The 24,724-nt window shown below is 44.4% G+C and overlaps 1 protein-coding gene and 1 non-coding gene across 2 annotated transcripts in view; one reads left to right on the top strand and one right to left on the bottom strand.

Moving 5' to 3' along the window:
* Positions 1 to 8,177, top strand: part of dcdc2b (doublecortin domain containing 2B) — a 63,561-nt gene extending 55,384 nt beyond the window's left edge. The window contains exon 10 of the mRNA XM_063034766.1: positions 8,142 to 8,177. Within this exon, the coding sequence (XP_062890836.1) occupies positions 8,142 to 8,177 (36 nt within the window). The remainder of the gene's footprint in view (positions 1 to 8,141) is intronic.
* Positions 6,138 to 6,210, bottom strand: trnat-cgu (transfer RNA threonine (anticodon CGU)). The gene has a single exon. It is a non-coding gene; the product is annotated as a tRNA-Thr (tRNA).
* Positions 8,178 to 24,724: the final 16,547 nt, after the last annotated feature.

Below are 24,724 nucleotides of genomic sequence, written 5' to 3' on the forward strand. Positions count from 1 at the left end.
GCTGCCTAGACGACAAGGACAGCTCAACATGTCGTCCAGCCAGTGTGTGCGCCTAAAATTGCGTCTTAGGCAACTGCAAGTTCAAATTGAAAATTGGAGGACTGTATAGCAGGGAAGGGTAAGATTGACCTTAGAGTAGAGTAAAAGCTTGGCACAACTTTGTGAGCCGAACAGCCTGTACTTTGTGGTAATGTTTCATATTCTACGTTCTATGTACTATGTTCCAATCAGGGACTCATGGCTGGCATGAGGCACATTTTCCTAAGCTGGAGGGTGTTTAATTAGTACACCTTGGGAGAGTTTGCTGTCTGTCTCATTCTAGAGCTCTGCCTCCTTTCAAGCAGAGTTTATAGCCAAAACAAGATAATTAACCACGACTGGACTCACTCACTGAGAGATCAGAAGCTGCGGAAGCAAGAAAGCAGGGTCCACATCAATGTCTTAGCTCACCAACTCCAGAGACTGAGGGAGCCAGTATACCAGATTGAGAGAGAGGGAGCCTCCTCGGACCATGGAACCGGGATGCACATCAGTACCACAGCTTACCAACACCAGAGGCCAAGGGTGACAGTATTCGAGATTGAGAAAGAAGGTGGAGCATCACTGAAACTTGTCAGGACATTCAGTGTTTATGAATATTCCTTAGAAATTCACAGAATATTAGGCCGCTGGAAAATTCATCACAATAAAAACTGCCGACTACTGTTTTGTGCACCTTGTTCTGCTCTGCTGTCTGTTGGCCAGTGGGTCAGGGACATATGTCCTGTTATAAAAACATCAATTGGTCAATTACAATGAGCAGTGTTTTACTGGGACCCCTGGGTTGTTACTAAAAGTGGAGCCTGATGTGATTCACAAATCTTGCCACAGATTTTGCAATTGCTGCCACATGGTTGCCAATGGTTACCAATATAAATTGCTGTTATATTTCCCATCCATTTCTATACGTCAATTCGCTGCAGATTGATTCCACCTCTCAGCACTGTGGCCTTGTGGGCTGACTTTCTGCAATCTCGTGCTCTACTCCCTAACCATCTTACAGGAATCAAGTCCCAGACCACACCACTGATCCACACAGCCGGTGCAGACCTCACCTTCGCAAATCTGCCGTTGTCAACCTGTGCTTGCGAGGTATCCCAAGCATCAAAAGCCCACCAGTGTCCGTCAGGCGGGTTGGAACAAGACCTGCCCTCCTGGCAGCTGACAAACGTTTCAATATATGCCAAACCGGCAGAACAAGAAACAGTGCCTGTGACCACAAGGAACTGCAGAGAGTTGTGCACACATCTCGGCACATCCATGGACTCCGTCTACACTTCTTGCTGCCTCGGGAGAGCAGAAGACAGCACCCAGCCGGACATTCTCTCTTCTCCCCTCTCCCATTGGGCGGAAGATACAAAAACCTCAAAGCGCGTCCCACCAGGCTCAGAGATAGGGTCTCTCCCACTGTTATCAGACACTTGTATGATAAGACGGGACTCTCGACCTCACAATCTGTCTCATAACGATCTCGCACTTCATCGTTTACCTGCACTGCACTCTTCCAGTAGCTTTTACACTTTATCCTGCGTTATTATTGTTGTACCTTGTTCTGTCTCAACGCTCTGTGTAATGATCCGATCGGTATGAACAGTATGCACGACAAGTTTTCAGTGTATCTGGGTACACATAACAGTAATCAGCCACTACAGTATTGCACCCTCGGGGCGAAACCTCACCCGTTCAGAAACATTTGAAATCATTGAAAGCTTTCAAACGGTAAAGTTAGCATTTTGAAATATTACACACAAATATTTTTTTAAAGAAGTAAAATATTTAAAATCAGTTGATCACTTTTAAGCAATTAAAGGCATTCACAAAACACAGCTAATTGAAGAAACATGCGGCAGATTACCTTAAAGTTCCCTCACTCCTTTGCAGCAGGTCCTCTCTCTTGTGTTTAGAGCCACAAGACCATAAGACATCGGAGCAGAATTAGGCCATTCAGCCCATTGAGTCTGCTCCACCATTTCATCATGACTAATTTATTTTCCCTCTCAACCCCACTCTTCTGCCTTCTCCCCGTATCCCTTCATGCCCTGACTAATCAAGAATCTATCAACCTCCACTTTAAATATAATCAATGACTTGGCCTCCACTGTCGTCTGTGGCAACGAATTCCACAGATTCACCACCTGCTGGGTAAAGAAGTTCCTCCTCACCTCTGTTCTAAATGAACGTCCCCCTATTGTGCCCTCTGGTCCTGGACTGCCCCTCTATAGGAAACATCCTCATCACGTTATCTCTATCTCGGCCTTTCAACTGTCGATAGGTTTCAATGAGATCCCCACCCCATCATTCTTCTAAACTCCAGTGAGCAAAGACTCAGAGCCATCAAATTCTCCTCATAATTTAACTCTTTCATTTTCAGAATCACTCTTGTAAACCTCCTCTCGACCCACTCCAATGCCAGCACATCTTTTCATAGCCAAGACAGCTCCCAATACTCCAAGTGCGGTCTGCCCAATGCCCGATGATCCAGTAAGCAGATTCCTCAGTGTAAGCACAGCAATCCAGCTCTGTTTAAAGAATTCATTCGGGAATCTGGGTATTGCTGGGGAGTTTATTTTTCATTGAAACCTATGGAAAATTGCATGACCTAGATAGAGTGGATGTGGAGAGTGTTTCCTATATTTGGGTGGGACACAGCCTCAGATAAGAAGAATGTCTGTTTAGAATGGAGATGAGAAAGAATTTCTTTAGCCAGAGGGAAGTGAAAGTGTGGAATCCGTTGCCACAGGGGGTTGTTGAGGCCAAGTCACTGGGTGTATTTAAAACAGAAAGCTAATAGTTTCTTGATTAGTCAGGGCATCAACGGTTACAAGGAGAAGGCAGGAGAATTGGGTTGTGAAGGATAATAAATCAGCCATACTGGAATGGTAGAGTAGAATCAATGGGCTGAATGGCCTAATTCTGCTCCTGTGTCTTATTGCCTTATTTCCCAATCCCTGTATGAGAAGGTGGGGGTGAATGGCTTTCTTGGCCCACTGTAGTCCTCTGATGAAGGTGTTATCACAGTGTTTGTAGTGAGAGGGTTCTGAGATTGAGATATAATAACACTGATGGGCCAGCAATATACAGTATTGTGCAAAAGTCTTAGGCACTTATATACAGCTGGTGCGCAGTACTGTGTTTGTCAATGTGGAGCGGAGAGCGAGTTTGTAAATCTGGCAGAAGCAAAGGACGTTGGGAATGGCGAGAGTGGAGTGCCGCGGGAGGGGTGTGGGACAGGTGGCAGAGACGGAGTGCCAGGGGCAGGGGGTGGGACGGGTGCAGATGCACCCAGCCCTGAGATATTAGGTAAGGTCATTTGATTCCAAACAATTGGTTTATTGATCATTACAGAATGTCTCTCTGGTGCTCCCCTCTCCCTCTCCTCATCCTTCCCCTTTTCCCAAACCATGATTCCCTTCTCCCTGACCCCTTCCCACTCTCAGTCCACAATACAGACCCATATCAGAATCAGGTTTATCATCACTCACATGTCATGAAATTTGATTTTTATTTGTGCAGCAGTATGGTGCAATATATAAACTTATTACAGTACTGTGCAAAAGTCTTAGGCACCCTCGCTGTATAAATGTACCTAAGACTGTTACACGGTACTGTAAAAGCATAAGAGATTATGCAGATGCTGTAAATCCAGAGCAAAGACTAACAAACACACAACGTGCAAAAGAAGACATTCTGTGTGTTAAGGATCCGGCCTGAACTCTGGGTCGAAGGGCCTCTGCTGGTAGCTCTGGATCACAACAGTCTTTAATTTCTGTTTTCTTTCACCTGGCCATGTGGGTTCTGGCCCAGCCCCTTTCCTTTTTGGACTTCCTCCAATTACCTGCTTGTCTCCTCATTTCACCCACTTGTTTCTAATTTTCACTCATTACCCTGTCCATTTAAACCCCGCCTTGACTAGCATTCTCTGTTAGTTTATCCCAGTTCTAACCTGTGTTGTTCTAGCCTGTCATTGTGACTTCTGCAAACTGATTTTGCCTGATTCTGTGTTTTGGATTTTGCCCGTTCTTGGACCTGATTTTTGCCTGTGTGCTCTGGATTGTCTGCCCTTGCCTGACTGCCTTTCCTGGTAAGACCTCTGACTGCCATTTTGGATTTGTGCCTGCCTTCTGTTTTTGAAAGACTGTTGCCTTTGTGCTCCCTAATAAATCCTGGTGAAAAAGTATTCATTAGTCTGCACTTGAGTCCCACCCAAACCTGACAGAACCTGATACTGCAAATATAATAATAATAATTAATAATCATGAGAACATGTATTGTAGAGTCCTTGAATATGTCCTGTCTTGTCCTGGTATGAGCTTTCACTCTCACTGAGAATGCCACCCAAGGGACAGTGTTCAACACACATAAAGCTCTGGAGGATCTCAGCTGCCAGGCAGCATCTATGGAGGGAAATAAACAGTTGATGTTTCAGGCTGAGACTCTTTGTCAGTAGTATAGCACTCCATCAATGCTGCCTGGCTTGCTGAATTCCTCCAGGATTTTGTGTGAGTTGCTCAAGGTTTTCAGCATCTCCAGAATCTCTTGTGCCCTGATAACCTCCTACAATGAGTGAAAACAGTAGAGCTTTCAGTTCTAGTTGCTGGTAATTTATAAATATTTATTCATCCTGTTGGTTGTATTTGGTGCCTGTTAGTCAGAACTCATCTCGGTATAGATCTGATCTTGTTTTTTGGAAACAAGATCTTGGAAAGCAGCATCCATCATCAGAGATTCTCACCACCCAGGTCATGCTCTCTTCTCACTGCTGCCATCAGGTAGAAGGTACAAGAGTCTCAGGACTCACAACACCAGGTTCAGAAACAGTTTCTACCCCTCAACCCTCAGGCCCTTGAACAAAACAGGATAACTTCACTCATCCATTGAGATGTTCCCACAACCAATGACCTCACTTTAAGAATTCTTTATCTCCCTATCTCACGTCCTCGTTATTTATTGTTATTTATTTATATTTGCATTTGCACAGTTTGTTGTCTTCTGCACTCTGGTTGATCTTTCACTGATCCTGTTATAGTTACTATTCTATAGATTTGCTGAGTTATGCCCGCAGGAAAATGAATCTCGGTTTTATGTGGTGACATGTATGTACTTTGATTATAAAATTTACTTTGAACTTTCTCATTCTGTTCCCAATAGGGTTTTATATCCAAACTTCAATGAAGTCTTGAGGGAGACAGGAGACTGAGAGCGAAGCCAATGTCCTCTGGCTGAGTGTTCAGATGGTAAAGGCAGGCTCATCCTTTGCTCTGAGATGGGTATTTCAATCAAACTGTTTGATGTTCCTGCAAAGGACTATTGCCAAGTGTCCTTGGCATGCCTGCAGCTGGCAGAGTGCTTGGTTTAACCACTGACACCAGAGACCTCTCAGAAATTGGGAATGCCATGGTATTTTACCTGATATCCGACACTTCCAAACACATTTCAATGAAAAATAAATCCAAACACAAAAATCAGATTGAACTGAATTTAATAATCTCTGTAGTTACCTTATTTCTCTGAAAATTATGGAGTCCTTGTGATGTAAAACTATAAGATATAGGAGCAGAATTAGGCCATTTGGCCCATCTAGTCTGTTCCACTATTTCATCATGGCTGATCCATTTTCCCTCTCAGAACTAATCTCCTGACTTTTCCTTGTATCCCTTCATGCCCTGACCAGTCAAGAATCTATCAACATCTGCCATTGTGCTCTAAAGACCAGAGTTAGGCCAGTTGGCCCACAATACTGATGCTGACTATTCTGCCTACCCTAGCTGCATTTGCTCATAAATCATGGTTGATTTAACAGCCCTCACGCCCATTCTCCTGCCTTCTCCCCAAAACCTTTGATGCCCTGACTGTTTAAGAACCTATCAACATAGAACATAGAAAACCTACAACACAATACAGGCCCTTCGGCCCACAAAGCTGTGCCGAACATGTCCTTACCTCAGAGCTACCTAGGCTTACCCATAGCCCTCTGGTTTTCTAAGCTCCACGTACAAAATGTTGACTGTTTTTACTCTTGTCCATAGATGCTGCTCCAGCATTTTGTGTAAGTTGTAGTTTTGTAGAAGACAGCAGCAGGACTTCTGCGGAAAATGTCAAGGCCCCAGTGAGATTTGAACTCACGACCCCTGGTTTACGAGACCAGTGCTCTAACCCCTGAGCTATGGAGCCTCCTTTTAGCTAAGGAGTCTCCTATCTACTTTAAATACACCCAATGACTTGGCCTCCACGGCCATCAATGGCAATGAATTCCACAGATTCACCACCCTCTGGCTAAAGAAATTCCTCCTCGTCTGTGTTCTAAAGGAATGTCCTTTTATTCTGAGGTTATGCCTCTGATCCTAGACTCTCCCACTATTAGAACCATCCCTAGTGGAAACATTTTCATGCTGTTAAACATCAGATCCCTCCATATCCTTCTCTGTTCCAAGAGGAACGAGCACGCATCTCCTTATTCCTGGAATCCTGCCTGGAAAGCTGATTCACACTCTGTAAGGCCTTCACATCTGACCAGCCATAGCTGTCCCACTGTGGCCAAGCTACAGCTTATAAAGGTTCAACATGACTACTTTGCTCTGTATTCTGATTTCTATCTCCAAAGTCCAGAGTTCGGAATATTTTTCTCAACCTGAGCTGAAACTTTTAGTAAAGTATGTTTATGTCCATCCAGTTGTCTTTTCCTGTCCCCCTAGTTTACTAGCCTTTCCATATTCTTCTGACCAAACTGGCATATGTCAGAAGGCAGAAGGTGGTTGTAGTGGTCCTGGTGAAAGGCCTTGGCCCGAAATGTTGGCTGTTTATTCTTTTCCATAGATGCTGCCTGGCCTGCTGAGTTCCTCCGGTGTTTGTGTGTCTGTTGTAGAGGGTGATAGTGGGTGGAATGTATTGTGCCTGGAGATCGGTGACCAGTGGTTATCCATAGGGATCTGTTCTGGGACCCCTGCTCTTTGTGATTTTTATAGACCACTTGGATGAGGAAGTGGAAGGGTGGGTTCGTAAGTTAGTAAGCAGGTGGCACCAAGGTTGGTGGAGATGTGGATAGTGTAAAAGGGTTTCATAGGTGACAATGGGACATTGACAGGATGCAGTTGGAGTTCAACCTGGAAAAGTGTGAAGTGATTCACTTTGGAAGGTTGAATTTGAAGGTACAATACAGAGTTAATGGCTGAATTCTTAGCAGTGTGGATGAACAGAGAGGTTTTGTGGTCCATGCCCATCAATTCTTTAAAGCTGCTGCACAAGTTGACAGTGGTATCCTGGCCTTTATTAGTCAGGGGATTGAGTTCAAGAGCCATGAAGTAATGTTACAGCTCTTTAAAACTCTGGTGGAATATTCAGTTAGTTCTGGTCACCTTATTATACAAAGGATGTGGAAGCTTTAGAGAGGGTGCAGAGGAGATTTGCCAGAATGCTGCCTGGATTAGAGAGCATGTGTTATGAGGAAAGATTGAATAAGCTAGGGCTGTTCTCTTTGGAGCAAAGGAAGGTGAGAAGTGGCTTTACATATTACTATTTAACTATTTATGGTTTTATTACTATTTAATTATTTATGGTGCAACTGTAATGAAAACCATTTTCCCCCAGGATCAATAAAGTATGACTGAGGTGTATGAGATAAGAGACGTAGATTGAGCAGACAGTCAAACTTTTTCCCAGGGCAGAAGTGGAGGTTTAATTTTTAAGGTGAGTGGAGGAAAGTATTGGGGTGTTATCTGAGATGGGTTTTATGCATAAAAAGTAGTGGGTGAGCAGAACGCACTGCCAAAGTTGTTGTTAGAGGCAGATATGATGGGAACATTTAAGAGGTTCTTAAATAGACACAGAAAAGAAATGTGGAGGGCTATGTGGGAGGGAAGGGTTAGATTGATCTCAGTAGGGTTAAAGTGTCGGCACAACATATGTCGAAGGACGTGTACGGTGCTGAACTGTTAAGAGCATAAGAAATAAGAGCAGGAGTCGGCCATCTGACCTATTGAGTTTGCTCCGCCATTCAATAAGATCATGGCTGATCTAGCCATGGACTCACCTCCACCTACCTACCTCTTCCTCATAAACCTTAATTCCCTCAGATTTCCTTTTCTCATGTCCACTTGCTCCAGCAGGTTGCCTTCGTTGCCTGGAAATCTGTTGCCATCTAGCTCACTGCATGTCACATTTTGTGTCATCAGTAAAGGTAGAAGCCTGAAACGTAAATGTTCCTCCAAGTTACCAACCCCTTCATGGCCTTTTCCCACTCTCACCCAAGGGTTGGAGAGACGTTTCCCCTTTGCTCCTTGAGGGCATGAATGGTGCAGGAGACTTCTCTAAAATTATTGTAGCCAGTACTTTTATTTACAGTGTGAAAAATTCAAACTTGTATCATTTTGTTCCTGGCCACTCATCTCCCAGATCTCTAACATTTGATTTCTGGCCACCCATCGCCCAGATCTCTAACATTTGGTTTCTAGCCACCCATTGCCAGATCTCTCTAACAATGCCAGGATTTATCTCAGGCAGGTGATGAGGTAGAATGAAAGGTCTGGATTCAGGAACCAGCAGGTGGTGTTGGTTGTCCATCCTGTACCCTAAGCATTCCTTCTACAACCAGAGGCCACACTGTCTGCTGTCCACTGATCTAAATTATTAGAACAGCCATGATGTCCGATTGACCGATGGAGGAGGCCATTCCAACTTTCACTCCTGATGGCCCAATGACACCCCTCCCAAATTCATGAAAGGCAGCAAAGAATGACTGAATGTAAACGTGAGAAGGTCTGCAGGTGCTGGAAATCCAGAGCAACACACACAAAATGCTGGAGGAAGGAATCTGAGAGGAGATTAGACCATAGGAGAAAGGGAAGGAGGAAGGGGGCCCAGGGGGAGGTGATGGGTAGGTGAGGAGAGGTAAAAAGCCAGCGTGGGGAATAGAGGAAGACTGCAGGGTGTCGGTTTTTTTCGACTGAACCTATCTATCATTTAGAGCTGAAACACAGTAACAGTTCCTTCTGGTCCAATTTTGTTTTAAGATTGAGGACACGCAGTCCTCTTTTATTGTCATTTAGTAATGCGTGCATTAAGAAATGATACATTATTTCCTCCGGTGTGATATCACAAAACACAGGACAGACCAAGACTGAAAAAACTGACAAAACCACATAATTATAACATATACTTACAACAGTACAACAATACCATAACTTGATGAAGAAGTCCATGAGCACAGTAAAAAATTCAAAGTCTCTCAAATGTCCCACATCTCATGCAGACGGGAGAAGGAAGAAAAACTCTCCCTGCCATGCCGACCACAGCCCGAGTCTGAGTCATCCGAAAACTTCGAGCTTCCGATCAGCTCTCTGTCATGAGTACTGAGCGCCATTTCTGTCCGAATGATTCAACCTCAATCTCGGTCACCAACAGCAGGCAAAGCCGGGGATTTTGAGGCCTTCCCTCCGGAAGATTCCCAACCGTGCAGTAACAATAGCAGCGAACTGGCGTTTCAGAAATGTCTCCAGATGTTCCTTTGTGCTTTCACATCTGTCTCCATCAAATCAGAATTGTCCATGGCCCCTATTTAACAGATACGATATCATTTTTCACCGGAGGGCTGCGCACGCGTGGCGCGCTGCTCTCTCTCCTCCCGCCTAATTTGATGAAGAACAAACCATGGGGACAGTAAAAAGTCTCAGTCTCTCGAAAGTCCCATCATCTCACGCAGACGGTAGAAGGAAGAAAAACTCTTTTCCTGCCATGAGCTTCCAGAGCCGCAAACTTGCCGATGCAGCACCCTGGAAGCACCCAACCACAGCCGACTCTTGAGTCCGTCCGAAAACTTCGAGCCTCCGACACCGAGCACCATCTCTGCCGAGTGCTTTGACCCCAGCCCCAGCAATAGGCCAAGCCGAGGATTTGGGGCCTACCCCTCCAGAGATTCTCGATCGTACAGTAGCAGCAGTAGCGAAGCAGGCATTTCAGAAGTTTCTCCATGTGTTCCTCCGTGCTTCTCACAGCTGTCTCCACCAAATCAGGATTGTGCACGGCCCCTAGTTAACACACGATATCATTTGGAATGGCTACGGGCACTGCATCACACCGCCATCTTCTCCCTCCTTTTGATCAGCCATCTGATCAACTAACCTACTAATGTGTATGTCTTTGGACTGTGGGAGGAAACTGGAGCACCCGGCGGAAACCCACACTGTCATGGGGAGAACGTACAAACTCCTTCCAGGCTGTGGTAGAATTGAGCTTGGGTCACTGGTGGTGTAATAGTGTTTATTTAACTTCTACGCTGACATACCACCTATAGACATACAGCACTGCGCAAAAGTCTTCAGCACATATATATAACGTGAGTGCCTAAGAGTTTTACACAGTACAGTATATTGGGTATACTGGTCAGAAAGCAGAAATAAGAGTACTTAGCTCTATATCAGCTCAGCAGTATTTAGTGTCAATTGGTATCAGAAAGGCCTAATATACAATACTGTTGTTAAGTCTTGGGCACATATATATAGCTCGTGTGCCTAAGACCTTTGCAAGTACTGTATTTGGAGAGTGAGTTGTAAACCTGGTAGGAGCAAAGGATGATGGGAATGGTGAGGATGGTGTGCTGTGGGAGGTGTGGGATAGGTGGCAGAGAAGGAGTGCCAACAGCTGGGGTTGGCATGGGTGCAGACACAACCAGCTCTGCATTCTGCAGTTGATCATTGCAGAATGTCCCTTTGGTGCTTTCCACTCCCTCCACTCTCCCTTCCCCTTTGCCCTACCATGACTCCTCTCTTCCTGACCCCTTCCCACTCTCAGTCCACAATAGAGACCCTTATCAAAACCAGGTTTATCATCACTCACATATGTCATGAAATTTGCTTTTTATTTGTTCAGCAGTACAGTGCAATACATAAAATTACAGTACTGTGTAAAAGTCTTAGGCACCTCATATATATGTGCCTATAGCCAGGGTGCCTGTAAAGATCAATAAATCACTTGTTTGGAATCAAATGACCTTGCCTTGTGTCTCGAGGGTGGGTGTGTCGGCACCCACGTCATTCCCCCACCCTGGCATTCCTTCTGTACCACCTGTCTCACACCCCTCCTGCAGTGCTCCACACTCACCATTCCCAACATCCTTTAGACTTACAAACTTGCTCTCCACTCCATGTTGACAAATACAGTACTGTGCAAAAGGCACTCTCGCTATATATATGTGCTTAAGTCTTCTGCACAGTGCTGTATATGCTGAGCCAAAGTCTCACCGTCTGCTTTTTAAATGTTGTAGGTCCTTGAATTAAACAATTGAAAGAATAGGTGCTGATTCAGCCTGACAATTTACTATGAGAATGAAAAGTGCTTTCTAAATAATTGAGGTTCTGAGATGTAACAGAAGGCAAAGTGAAATAACTTTCAATTTCTCCTATGTGCCATTGACTTGTATCCATCACAAGTGGCATTTTACTTTTTTGATTAAATTACTATAGATGTTACCGTGCCTTGCTTGTGTCCCTGACTGAGTTGTTAGTATTGGCACATACAGAACATCCATCACGTCTTGTAAGACAGGGTGAGCTCAGACTTGGTCAGAAACATCACCGCAATGTCAGTGTAAGTGATGGCCAGCAGGGATAGATCAGTCCATTATGCAGCCCTTTACTATCCATGTTGTGACTGAACAAAAATCACCAGACAGACACTGGCGCTGGTGGATATTGAAGTCTTTATTCAGCAAAATGGGCAGTAAGCATCATATTCGAGACTCTCTTGGATGAAGATGCCTGCTCGACCCAGTATTACATGAAGTTTTTACTTGCTAAAGATCAAAGGCAACAGTAGGACAATTCTATCATTACAATGTATCTACAGTGCTTCCTTTGAATTGCATATAAGTTTCAAACATTTCCATCTTCACACCCACACTCCAGACACCCAAACTGAATGTTAAGTCAAAGTTCAAAGTGCATTTATTATCAAATTATCTACAAATCACACAACCTTGAGATTTGTTTGCTTACAGGCAGCCACAAAGCAAGAAACCCAAAAGAACCCAATTTTAAAAAAGATCAACACTCAATGTGTAGAGAGAGAGGGAAACGCACTTCATGCAAACTATAAAAACAAGCAACAGCATTCAGAACAAAAGTGAGTCCATAGTCTCGGTCTCAGTTCATCACACAGTAGAGCAACTCACCATGAAGCTCGCAGACGTGAAGCCCGGAGCAGCTAGAGCAGGGCACAGCCTCAGCGCTGAGGAGAGCAGAGCCGGCCCTGACTCCCATCTCTGTCCCAACACCCTGCCTCTTCAGTGCATCTGGGCCTCATTCATACATGTGTAGGCAATTGCGGTCAAATGGAGTGTTTCCTTGTTTGCAATCAACCCCAGTCTGCAGCTCCAGGAACACCATTGTTCAGAGCTGCATTTTAAATTCGATCTACAATCCACATTCAAGTCTGAAGACTGGTTGCTGTTGAAATTAGGATTTTCTATATACCATAACTCCAGAATACACTCTAACAGTTCACTTCATTGATGAAATGACTACTTATGCCAGAGCCTTATAGGGAATTGTCTCATTAGAAAGCTTCCTTGTGGGTCTGTTCAAGAACAATTAATAGGTGTAGACTATGGTTCATGAGACAAAGTGAGTAAAGCCCAGATCAGTTGTTCAAAGTAAATTTTATTATCAAAGTACATATACGTCACCATATACAACCCTGAGATTCATTTGCTTGTGTGCATACTCAGCAAATCTATAGAATAGTAACATAACAGGATCAATGAAAGATAAACCAGATTTCAGAAGACAACAAACTGCGCAAAATTTACAAGTGTAGCCCCTTGGTAAGCCTCAGGCTCGCGCAACTCGCTTTCATCTAGGGGGAGTAGCCTTTGGCCCTTCCAAACTGGGTAATCAAGTTTGCGTGGATGCTGTGTGATGTACCCCACCCCGCCGAATAACAGACAACACACCATATACGATTGAATGATTACACTTTATAGATCTTACTGGAACTATATAATTGAGATAAAATAAAAGGTGCCAAACTTATCAAAGTTCAACCACTTCATGCACAACAGTTGGAGCTCAATGAACGGGGTCTTCGATCCCCTCCGATCGCCTGGGACCAACCACGGTGGTCAACCAGACGCTCCACACGAGTCTGTCCCCGTCTCCTCTCCTCGCCGAAGACCCTGGGCCTCGGACTCCCGCTCGGGATCCGTCCTGTTGGCCAGCTTACAGCATCGCATCTTCTCTCTCTGTCCCCATCGCGCCTTCTCCCTCAAAGCCCACAAACAATAGCTTACAGACACATAAGAAAGAATAACATCTATCCCAATTGGTTAGCAAATGAATACAATTCTCTTTATAACCCAAACAAGCTGTTAGAGAGAGAACTTTCTCAGCAGTTATTGTTACAGAAAAGCCATTTTAATTATAACATAACAAAGAACCCATTTTGTTAGCCTTCGCAGTAACATAAAAGAAGAAACCCCTTACACAAGGTTGTTGCCGGATCTGGAGGACATGAGTTATAAGGAAAAGTATGGAATACTTCAGGGCTTTATTCCTTGGAATATAGAAGATTGAGACGAGCTTTGATCGAGGTATATAAAATTATGAGGGGTATAGATAGGGTAAATGCAAGCAGGCTTTTTCCACTGAGATTGGGTGGGACTAGAACTTGAAGTCATGGGTTAAGGTGAAAGGTGAAGTGTTTAAGGGGATCATGAAGAGGAACATCTTCCTTCAGGTAGTGGTATGAGTGTGGGATGAGCTGCCAGTGGAAGTGGTGGATATGGGCTCAATTTAATATTTCAGAGAAATTTGAGAAAGTATATGGATGGTGAATATGGAGGGTTATGGTCTAGGTGCAGGTTGAAGGGACTCAGCAGAATAAGAGTTTAGCACAAACTAGGTGGGCTGAAGGGCCTGTTCCTTTACTGTAGTGTTCCATGACTATGACCTTATGATTATTGCAATATAAACTAATCTTCCATCACCTTTCCCGAGACTTCAGACGAACTGCCCACAAACAACGTGGCAAGTTCTCAAGTTGGTTTATTATTCTACAGAAGTGCCATGGAGACCTTTCTGACTGGCTCCATTACCGTCTAGTAAGGGGGAGGAGGCTACTGCACAGCATCGAAGTAAGCTGCAGAAAGTTGTAAACTCAGTCTCCTCCATCATGGGTACTGGCCTCCTCCAGGACATCTTCAAGGAGCGATGCCTCGGGAAGCAGGCGTCCATCATTAAGGAAACTTGCCACCTAGGACATGCCCTCTTCTCATTGTTACCATCAGGGAGGAGGTACAGGAGCCTGAAGACACACACTCAGCAATTCAAGAACAGCTTCCTCCCCTCTGCCATCTGATTTCTGGATGGACATTAAACCCATGGACACTACCTCACTACTTTTTTATTTCTGTATTTGCACCACTTATTTAATTTAACTATCATATTTTTTACCGTAATTCACAGTTTTTTCTCTTATTATGTGTTGCATTGTACTGCTGCCGCGAAGTTAACAAAGTTCACGACATATGCGGTGATATTAAACGGGATTCTGATTCAGGTTCTGAACAATCTTGTGGCTAATCGCTGGAGTATATCGACAGATTGCTGTCCTCATGCTCTGCCTCCTTAGTCCAGACCCAGTCTGAGTTTCAGCATCAAATATAAGACCATAAGAATTAAGCCATTCGGCCCATCGAGTCTGCTCTGCCATTCTATCATGGCTGATTTATTATCCCTCTCAACTCCATTCTCCTGCCTTCTCCCTGTAACCTTTGACAACCTTGACTAATCAAGCATCTACCAACCTCCGCTTTAAATATACCCAGTGACTTCACCTCCACAGCCATCCGTGGGAATGATTTCCACAAATTCAGCAGCCTTTGTCATAGACTTATAGTGCTATAGAAAAGTACAACACAGAAACAGGCCCTTTGGCCCATCTAGTCTGTGCCAAACCATTTAAACTGCCTTCTGCAATTGACCTGCCCTGGGACCACAGCCCTCCAATTCCCTACCATCCATGTACCCGTCCAAACTTCTCTTAAACGTTGAAATCAAGCTCGCATCCACTACTTGTGCTGGCAGTTCGTCACACACTCTCACCTCCCTCTGTGTGAAGAAGTTTCCCTTCATGTTCCCCTTAAACTTTTCACCTTTCACCCTTAACCCATAACCTCTAGTAGTCCCACCAACCTCAGTGGAAAAAACCTGATTGCATTTACCCTGTCTATACTCCTCATAATTTTGTATGCCTCTGTCAAATCTTCTACATTCCAAGGAATAAAGTCCTAACCTGTTCAATCTTTCCTTACAACTTAGGTCCTCCAGACCCAGCAATATCCTTGTAAATTTTCTCTGTACTCTTTCAACCTTATTCTGTCTCTTCTGTATTACTAGGCTAAAGAAATTCCTCCTCATCTTTGTTCAAAGGGCGCACAAAGAAGCAAAATACATAATTAGACATTTCAAATGCCCAGAAATGGAAGAACTGCAGAGAGTTGTGAACTCAGCCCGATACATCACAGGCACTTTCCTCTCCACCTTCAGTGGCTTCCACAGGAGGAAAGCTGCACTGTCAGAGGGCCTGCCTTTTTAAAAAGACGTTAGACTAGGGGCCCAGTCACTCTTGCAAAACGTACTAAAAGAAATATTATTTGCTGTCATTTTAACAAAGTGGCCTCTGATGCCCTAGTTCATTCCTCTATCCCCAGGACAGATTGAATGGTCATCACGTTTCTGTTTGTGGGAGCTTGCTGTGCACACATTGGCTGTGGTTTCTGACGTCGCAGTAGTTGACATCAGGGCCTAGTACTTGCTAACAGTAGCTGGCTGGATGGATATCGATCTTTCCGGAAGAGGTCAGCTGCTCTGGGTCCTCAACACTCACTGGTAATGAATAACTGAAGCACTTGGTACCAGTGGATTCAATCGGAAATGTTAATTGCTGTGTTCATTATTGAGGGACAGTCACAGAGCACGTCACACACCAGGACACTGGTATGCAGGCTCAACTGAACTTTATTGACAATGAACTCCTCCCATTGGGAGCGGCTAACCGAGTGACATAAGATTAACACTATTAACTACCACAACATTAATAACCTCTCCACACTGGGAGCATCTCATGCAGTCTTGTGAGATACTGGCCGTCCCTCCAATGTACAACCTCCTCTTAGCAGATTCAGATTCAAGTTCATTTATTTATCACATGTACATCGAAACATACAATAATTCATTGCTGAGGCCTAATTTGGAATATAGTGTGCAGTTTTGGTCACCTACCTACAGGAAAGATGTAAACAAGGTTGAAAGAGTACAGAGAAAATTTACTTTGGAGGACCTGAGTTATGAGGAACAGTATGGAAGACCTCAGGACTTTATTCCTTGGAATGTAGAAGATTGAGGGGAGATTTGATAGAGGTATACAAATTTATGAGGGGTATAGATAGGATAAATGCAAGCAGGCTTTTTCCACTGAGGTTGGGTGGGACTACAACCAGAGGTCATGGATTAAGGGTGAAAGGTAAAATGTTTAACAGGAATATGAGGGGAAACTTCTTTACTCAGGGGACGGCGAGAGTGTGGAACAAGCTGCCAGCACAAGTGATGTATTTAACGTTTGAGAGAAGTTTGGATAGGTACATGGATGGTAGGGGTATGGAAGGTTACAGTCGCAGTGCAGGTCGATGGGAGTAGGCAGGTTAAATGATTCAGCATGAACTAGATGGGCCAAAGGGCCTGTTTCTGTGCTGTACTCTTCTATGACATGCAGTAAAGTGTGTCATTTGCATTAACAACCAACACAACCTAACAATGGTGAATCTGTGGAATTCATTGCCACAGACAGCTGTGGAGGCCAAGTCAATTGGTATACTAAAAGCAGAGATTGATAGATTCTTGATTAGTCAGGATGTCAAAGTTTACGGGGAGAAAGCAGGAAAATGGGTTTGAGACGGATAATAAGTCAGCATGATATATTGGCAGAACAGACCAAATGGGCCAAATGGCCTAAATCTGTTCCTATGTCCTATGAGTCTCTGGATGAGCGGGGGGCAGGCCTCAGTATGTAATCAAAATGTTAAAATGAAGTTTTGTTGCCCAACACAACCTTGCTTTTTGGCACTTTTGTTTTCTAACTTTTATTCTTTTTATGGGTTGCACTGTACTCCTGTCACAAAACAACAAATTTCATGGTGTATATCACTGATAATAAACCTGATTCTGATTCTAACTATAGGAGGCAGTATAGTATATGATACTTATGGAGATACCAGTCATGGCTAGAGACCTTTGAAGAGTTGACTCTGAGCACCAACTTCCCAGTACGTTATCGCTAATTATTTCCAAGTTCAAAGTAAATTTATTATCAAAGTACATATATGTCACCATATACAACCCTGAGCTTCACCTTGTGGACATTCACGGTAAATACAGAAACACATTAGAATCAATGAAAGACGGCACGTCATGTGGATAAACAGCTAACAGGCCAAAGACAACAAATCGTGCAAGTACAAAAGAGAAATAATAGTAATATTAATAAAAAGTAAATAAGCAATAAATATTGAGAACAAGAGTCATTGGAATTGAGTCCATAGGTTGTGGGAACTAGTGTTGGGGTGAGTGAAGTTCTCCCCTCTGTTTCAGGAGCCTGATGGTTGAGAGGTAGTAACTGTTCCTGAACCTGGTGGTGAGAGTCCTGAGGCTCCTGTACCTGTTTCCTGATGGCAGCAGCGAGCAGAGAGCATCGCCTGGGATGTGGGAGTTCCTGACGATGGATGCTGCTTTTCTACGACCAGTGTTTCATGTCGATGTGCCCAACGTTTGGTAGGGCTTTACCCATGATGGAGTGGGCTGTATCCACTACTTTTTGTAGGCTTTTCCATTCAAAGCAGCAGAAAAAAATTATCGATCCATCAGACAAAGATCCAATGTGATAAATTATACGGAAGCTTCTTATGCAAATTTCCTTTCAGAAGAAAGCAGCCATTCGAAGCAAAACTCAGCTCAGTTTCCGGTGGCAAGGGGATCAGATTGATCATTCAGTTTCTAAATCTCATCAGCATTTGAACATTTTAATATTCTCTGGAGAGCAAGGTACAATTTTAACACAGCTCAAGAGATTTGACTCAATATTTACTAAATCTGAAATGTGATTCACATGACAGCGGCATCCTGTGGTTTTATAACCTGTGCCACTGTGAATTTCTGCTTGCAAGCTGTTTTGTAAATTTGGTGGTGGGGAAAGGGGGGGGGGAAGGTGAACTCATTTGAAACCATGGAGATTTTAGACCTTGGAACGTAGAAATGTTCACAACAAGGAAACAGGGTCAGAAGACTATTAGACATATGAACAACATTAGGCTATTTGGCCCACCTTGATGTAGTTCAGTAGCCAGCCAAGAAGAGTGCTTCTGTTTTCCTGATTTACAAAATCATCTCCCTGGCAACGGAAATAATTTATACAATCAAATATGGTGTGTTGGTAATGCGCACAAAATGCTGAAGGAACTCAGCAAACCAGGCAGCATCTATGGAAATGAGTAAACAGTTGACATCTCGGGCCCAAACCCTTCATCGGGACCAATTATGACCTTAATTCATTAGGGGATTGAGTTCAGGAGAGTTGAGGTAACGCGGTAGCTCTATAAACCCTGGGAGAGAGAAAGAGATGGTGATAGGTGAAACCAGGAGGGGAAGGGGTGAAATAAAGAGCAGGGAAGTTGATTGGTGAAAGGGATACAGGGCTGGAGAAGGGAGGATCTAATAGCAGAGGACAGAAGGCCATGGAGGAAAGAAAAGGGGGATGGGCACCAGAGGGAGGCATTAGGCAGGGAAGGAGAAAGGTGAGAGAGGGAAAAGGGGACGGGGAATTGTGAAGGAGGGGGAATTACTGGAAGTTTGAGAAATTGATGTTCATGCCATCAGGTTGGAGGCTACCCAAACGGAATATAAGGTGTTGCTCCTCCAACCTGAGTGTGGCCTCATCATGACAATAGAGGAGGCCATGGAAAGACATATTGGAATGCGAATGGAAATAGGAAGTGGAATTAAAATGGGTGGCCACTGGGAGATCCCGCTCCTCCTGGCGGACGGAGCATAGGTGCTCGGTGAAGCGGTCTCCCAATCTACGTCGGGTCTCATCGCTATACAGGAGGGCCGCACCGGAAACACCAAACACAGTTTACCACCCCAACAGACTCACAGGTGAAGTGTCGCCTCACCTGGAAGGACTGTTTGGGGCCGTGAATGGTACTGAGGGAGGAGGCGTAGGGGCAGGTGTAGCACTTGTCTGTTTGCGAGGATAAGTTCCAGGAGAGAGATCAGTGGGGAGGGATGAATGGACAAGGGAAAATCATAACTAATATACATTAAACTAACACTTTACCATCCTTGTCAAGGGTGGCATTTGACTGCCACAGTGCCTAGTGGTCCTGAAATTTTATCATCAAGATACATATATGTATATGGTGACATATATGTAGTTTGATAATAAAATTTGCTTTAAACTTTGAACTTCGTACTGCTGCCACAAAGCAGTAAATTTCATGACATCTGTCCGTGATAATAAATCTGATTCTGATTAATTTGTACATTTCCACATTGACGTCTGGGGGAATTAATTCAGAAGCAAGGGAACTGTTCCTTTAAAAGATCGAAATCCAACTGAATGTTCAATCACAAACACGAGAAGCCATCACCGACCTTACTAACTCTGGGATCTACTATATCCAGTGCTCCCGGTATGACCTCCTGTATATCGATAAGACCCAACCTAGGTTGGTAAACCGCTTCGTCAAGCACCTATGCTCCATCTGCAAACAAAGGAACTGATTGTGGACTACAGGAGGAGCGGAGGCAGCCTAATCCTTATTGACATCAATGGATCTGGGGTTGAGAGGGTGAACAGTGCTAAGTTCCTTGACATACACATCACCAAGAATCTCACGAGGTCCGTACGTACTGACTGTGTGGTGAGAAAGCACAACAGTGCCTCTTTCACCTCAGACAGTTGAAGAAGTTTGGCATGAGTCTCCAAATTCTAAGGACTTTCTACAGAGGCCCAGTTAAGAGATTCCCGCCTGGTACGGGAACTGTACTTCCCTCAAGCGCAGGACTCTGCAGAGAGTGGTGCGGGCAGCCCAGCGCATCTGTAGATGGGAACTTCCCACTATTCAGGATATTTATAGTGATAGGTGTGTAAAAAGGGCCTGAAGGATCATTGGGGATCCAAGTCACCCCAGCCACAAACTGTTCCAGCTGCTACCGTTCGGGAAACAGTACCACAGCGTAAAAGCCAGGACCAACAGGCTCCAGGACAGCTTCTTCCACCAGGCCATCAGACTGATTAATTCATGCTGACACAACTGTATTTCTATGTTATATTGACTGTCCTGTTGTACATAATATTTCTTACAAATTACTATAAATTACACATCGCACATTTAGATAGAGACGTAACGTAAAGATTTTTACTCCTCATGAATGTGAAGGATGTAAGAAATAAAGTCAATTCAATTCAAAAAGTGCAATCTCCTGGTAGCCACCCATTTCAATTCTACTTTCCACTTCCATTCTGACACGTCAGTCCACGGCCTCCTCTAGCGCCACGATGAGGTGGGTCACATTCAGGTTAGAGGAGCAACACCTTATATTCCAACCGGGAAGCGTCCAACCTGATGACACGAATACCCAGTCCTGATGAAAGGTCTCGGTCTGAGTTGTCGACTGTTTACTCTTTTTCATAGATCCTGCTTGCAGAGCCCCTCCAGCATTTTGTGTGAGCTGCTTTCAATATTCAGTTCTTTTGGGTTTGGGAAGAGTGTTCTTCATGGATGCACGTGCCAATATGAGAAATTAAACTTTTGAAGTACACCGAAATCAGGAAGAAACAGCATGTTCTCAAACTAAATGGGCAATTATTTTCAAGTGAGTGAGCTCACACTCACTTTCAGGCTAATGACTTCTTTAATACTGTGGAAGGTTGTCAGTGCAGCTAGCTATATTAAGCATGTCCTGTTCTGGTGAATCAGCAGTCTGCTGAATCTCCAAGCAGCTGAAGCTCGTGTCCACGTAAATAAGCGATAAGCCTGACCATCAACGGGACACTTACAATCTTTCTCTCTCAGAGGATATTTCCATTAGTGCGAGAGTCTAGGCCTCAGAACAGAGCAGGGGTTCCCAACCTTTTTTATGCCATGGACCCCTACCATCAACCAAGGGGTCCATGGACTCCAGGTTGGGAGCCCCCTGGAACAGAAGGATGCCCATTTACAACAGAGATGAAGAGGGATTTCTTTAGCCGGAAGCTGGCGAGTCTGTGGAATTCATTGCCACAGTCAGCTAAGTAGGCCATGTCATTGGGTATATTTAAAGAAGAGGTTGATAGATTCTTGATTATTAACAGTGAAGGATTGTAGGCAAAAGGCAGAAGAATGAGGTTAAGAGGGAAATTAAATCAGCCACACGAGGTACTGCAGATGCTGGAAATCAAGAGCAATACAAACAATGTGCTGGAGAGGCTCGACAGGTTGGAAAGAAGCAATTGACATTTCAGGCCGCGACCCTTAAATCAGGACTCAATAAATCAGCCGTGATTGAATGGTGGAGCAAACTCAATAAGCCGAGTGGTTACCAAAGATTGAAACCTGCAGGTCAATCGAAGTCCAGAGGACAAAGCCCAATGGCCAAAGACCTGGGTCTACGAGGCTGAGAGTTCACAGGGAACCTTGGAGGTCCATTGTCTGCGAGTCAGTGAGTCCTCTTGAGCCTGGAGGCCCAGAGGTCTGTACTAGGGTGGAGGACTTCCTTTGTGAGAGTGTGGTTGTTGGGGAGGAAAGGGGCTTGTTCTGCTGTTGTTTTTTTTTGCTTGTTATGGTCTGTGTTGTTCTGCCGAGCACTGTGGGCATGCTACGTTGGTGCCAGAGTGTGCGACGGCCACTTGCGGGCTGCCTCCAGTGCATCCTCGGGCGTGTTGGTTGTTAACACAAGCGACACACTTCACCGTGTGTTTCGATGGACTGTATGTGTGATATATAAATCTGAATCTGAAATTGACAAGGACAGACTTATGCAGGAACCACAGTGTTCACAGAGAATACGTTGTTCACCTTTTTATTAATATCTGAGGCAAATGTGGGATTTTACCCTTACTGCATCGCGGACATGGTGGTGGTGGAGCAGTCACTCAGTTACCTGACTATCACTCCAGAACCCTGAGATCAAATCCCACCTTAGCAACCATTACATTACTTTTTAAAATTTTTAATAAAATCCTTTATTCTTTTGGCCGGGGTGGAACTGTTTCTACTGACAGGAGAAGGGGCAAAGATGGGTAACTAGCCCTTAAAAATATTCGCTTCGGGCAGATGGGGCTCATTAGCCGTGGCTGACAGCGCATCTAGGAGAAGAAAAGCTCTGATCTCAAACCTCCGCTGCCTTGCGGCTATACGCACTCATGGGGAAGGCTTCGGGACTAAGCCCCGAGGGAAAATTCGGACCTCCAAGAGGACCACAACCTTGTCGTAGGGTTTGGAGGCTTGTGTGCCTCAATGATCCAGAGAGCTGTGTTGGCTGGAGTCAAAGGCTTGTGCTTTGGCTCTTGTTGGGGTCACCCATGTCAAATTGATCAACGGGGTAGAGGCCAAACTAAAACTAGTCCACCGGTCGTCCAGGTTTGGGGGTTTCAGCTCTGGGCTAACAACAAGATTGTTACAGAAACAGCATTGAAGATTCCTTCTGTATCTGAGTGTGACGGTATTCCTGAGTCTCCACCCGGGACTTGCATGGCTGACAGGAGTGAAAACCGAAAGGAAGCTACTGGCGCAATGAAGGAAGCCCTGAACACTGCCAAGGACAGACAGAGATGGGGGTGGGAGGGGACCTTCTTTACCACCCTAAATGCCAGTGGCTTAATGGGCAGTAAGTAAATCAGTAAAAATCTAGAGCTGGAGTCACAAAGGCTGTCCTACATTGAGTTCAACGCCGACTGGCAACTCCTGCGATGCTGCTGGTACCAAACAGTGTCAGTCTCTGCCGGTCCTTTGGGTTCATCAGCTGCGTGGAGAGGGGGAGCTTGCTACATGGGCAACAGCTTGCTCTCCATATCATACTGCCCAGACTTGCCTATCGCATTAACAGCTGGGATGCAACATCCATGGTCTATCCCAACCAACGGAGAGCCTCCTCCTTTATAATTTATAATCGTCGAATGTTGTTTTCTGTTGCATGTTGTGCCAAAACATCTCAGCAAATTCCTAATGCATGTAAATGTATATGCAAATAAAGTTGATCCTAAATTTGGTTAATTATCTATAATATGAAGTAACAACCTATTTTTGTCATGATGGCGACTGAACTATTTCGTCTTTGTAACAACCATCCTGGTTGGCTACCATCCTCTTCATCTTTGTAACAACCAATCTGGTTGGCTAATGTTCTACTGGAAAGGAAACCCGCCATTCTTATTGGTCTGGTCTGTAGATGACTCCTGCCCCTGCAGAATCAGTTGACTCTCAGAAATCAGCAAGAGTTTTTATTTCTTTCTTTATCGACATACATCAGGGAATAGGCCCTCTGGTCCTTCAATCTGCTCCGTCCAGATCCCCCCAATTACAATGACAAATTAACCTACCAACTGGCACTGGAAATGACCTTAAACAATCTTTAATCTTGAACGCCTTGCCATATTGAAATGGTTGGGGTGTCAGGATCAGAGGCGAGAGACGGGTCAGTTCGGCTAAAAGTCATATGAAGCATACGTACTTTGATAATAAATGTACTTTGACTTTGACAGACCACTGTCAATCGCAGAACTGCCGCTCACTGGATGCTTTTCATTTTTCGCCCCATTCTCCGTAAAGCCTAGAGACTGTTGTGCATGAAGATCCCAGGAGATCAGCAGATTCTGAGTTACTCAAACCACCCCGTCTGGCACCAGCAATCACTCCCCGGTGAAAGTCACTTAGATCACATTTCTTCCCCATTCTGATGTTCGGTCTGAACAACAACTGAACCTCTTGACCATGTCTGCATGCTTTTATGCATTGAGCTGCTGCCACACGATTGGCTGATTAGTTATTTGCATTAACGTGCAGCTGTACCTAATAAAGTGGCAGCTGGTGTACATTTCATTTTGCAGGTTGTGAAGTCTCGAACTCTGATGATTAAACATTTATCACCCTTTGAAGGCTTTTTCATTCGGTTTCTTGTAACTCCATCGGTTAATTTGTAAAGCCCAGCAGAATTTATTAACTCCTGACAATAAACTGTTCTTTATATTGCAGTGAGATGGAAATTATTCTACCAGATGTTAAGACTGATGGACAAGTGCGTAATCTCTGCAGTTCAGAGATAATTCTGTAAATCCTGGTGCTGTGATATGGCTTGTAGGTTTCTGCCCCTTATCTGCCTCTAGTGCTGGCCTGGAAAAGATAACAAAAATCTGCTAACCCACCAGGAACAGAAACTAACTCAGCACATTTCTAAAGAGGAATATTTTACCAACCGCACTTACGGAGGCCTACGTGACAATGTTTTCCAGCCTCCTTTCCCGAAGCCAGTGATCTCAGATTGTACACATCCCCAGAAATCATCTTGGACCATAAGACTTTGAAACAAGATTAGGCCATTCGGCCCATCGAGTCTTCTCCACCATTCCACCATGGCTGATTTATTATTCCTCTCAACCCCATTCTCCT

Source organism: Mobula hypostoma, chromosome 28 (assembly GCF_963921235.1).
Source record: "Mobula hypostoma chromosome 28, sMobHyp1.1, whole genome shotgun sequence".
Taxonomy (NCBI): Eukaryota; Metazoa; Chordata; class Chondrichthyes; order Myliobatiformes; family Myliobatidae; genus Mobula; species Mobula hypostoma.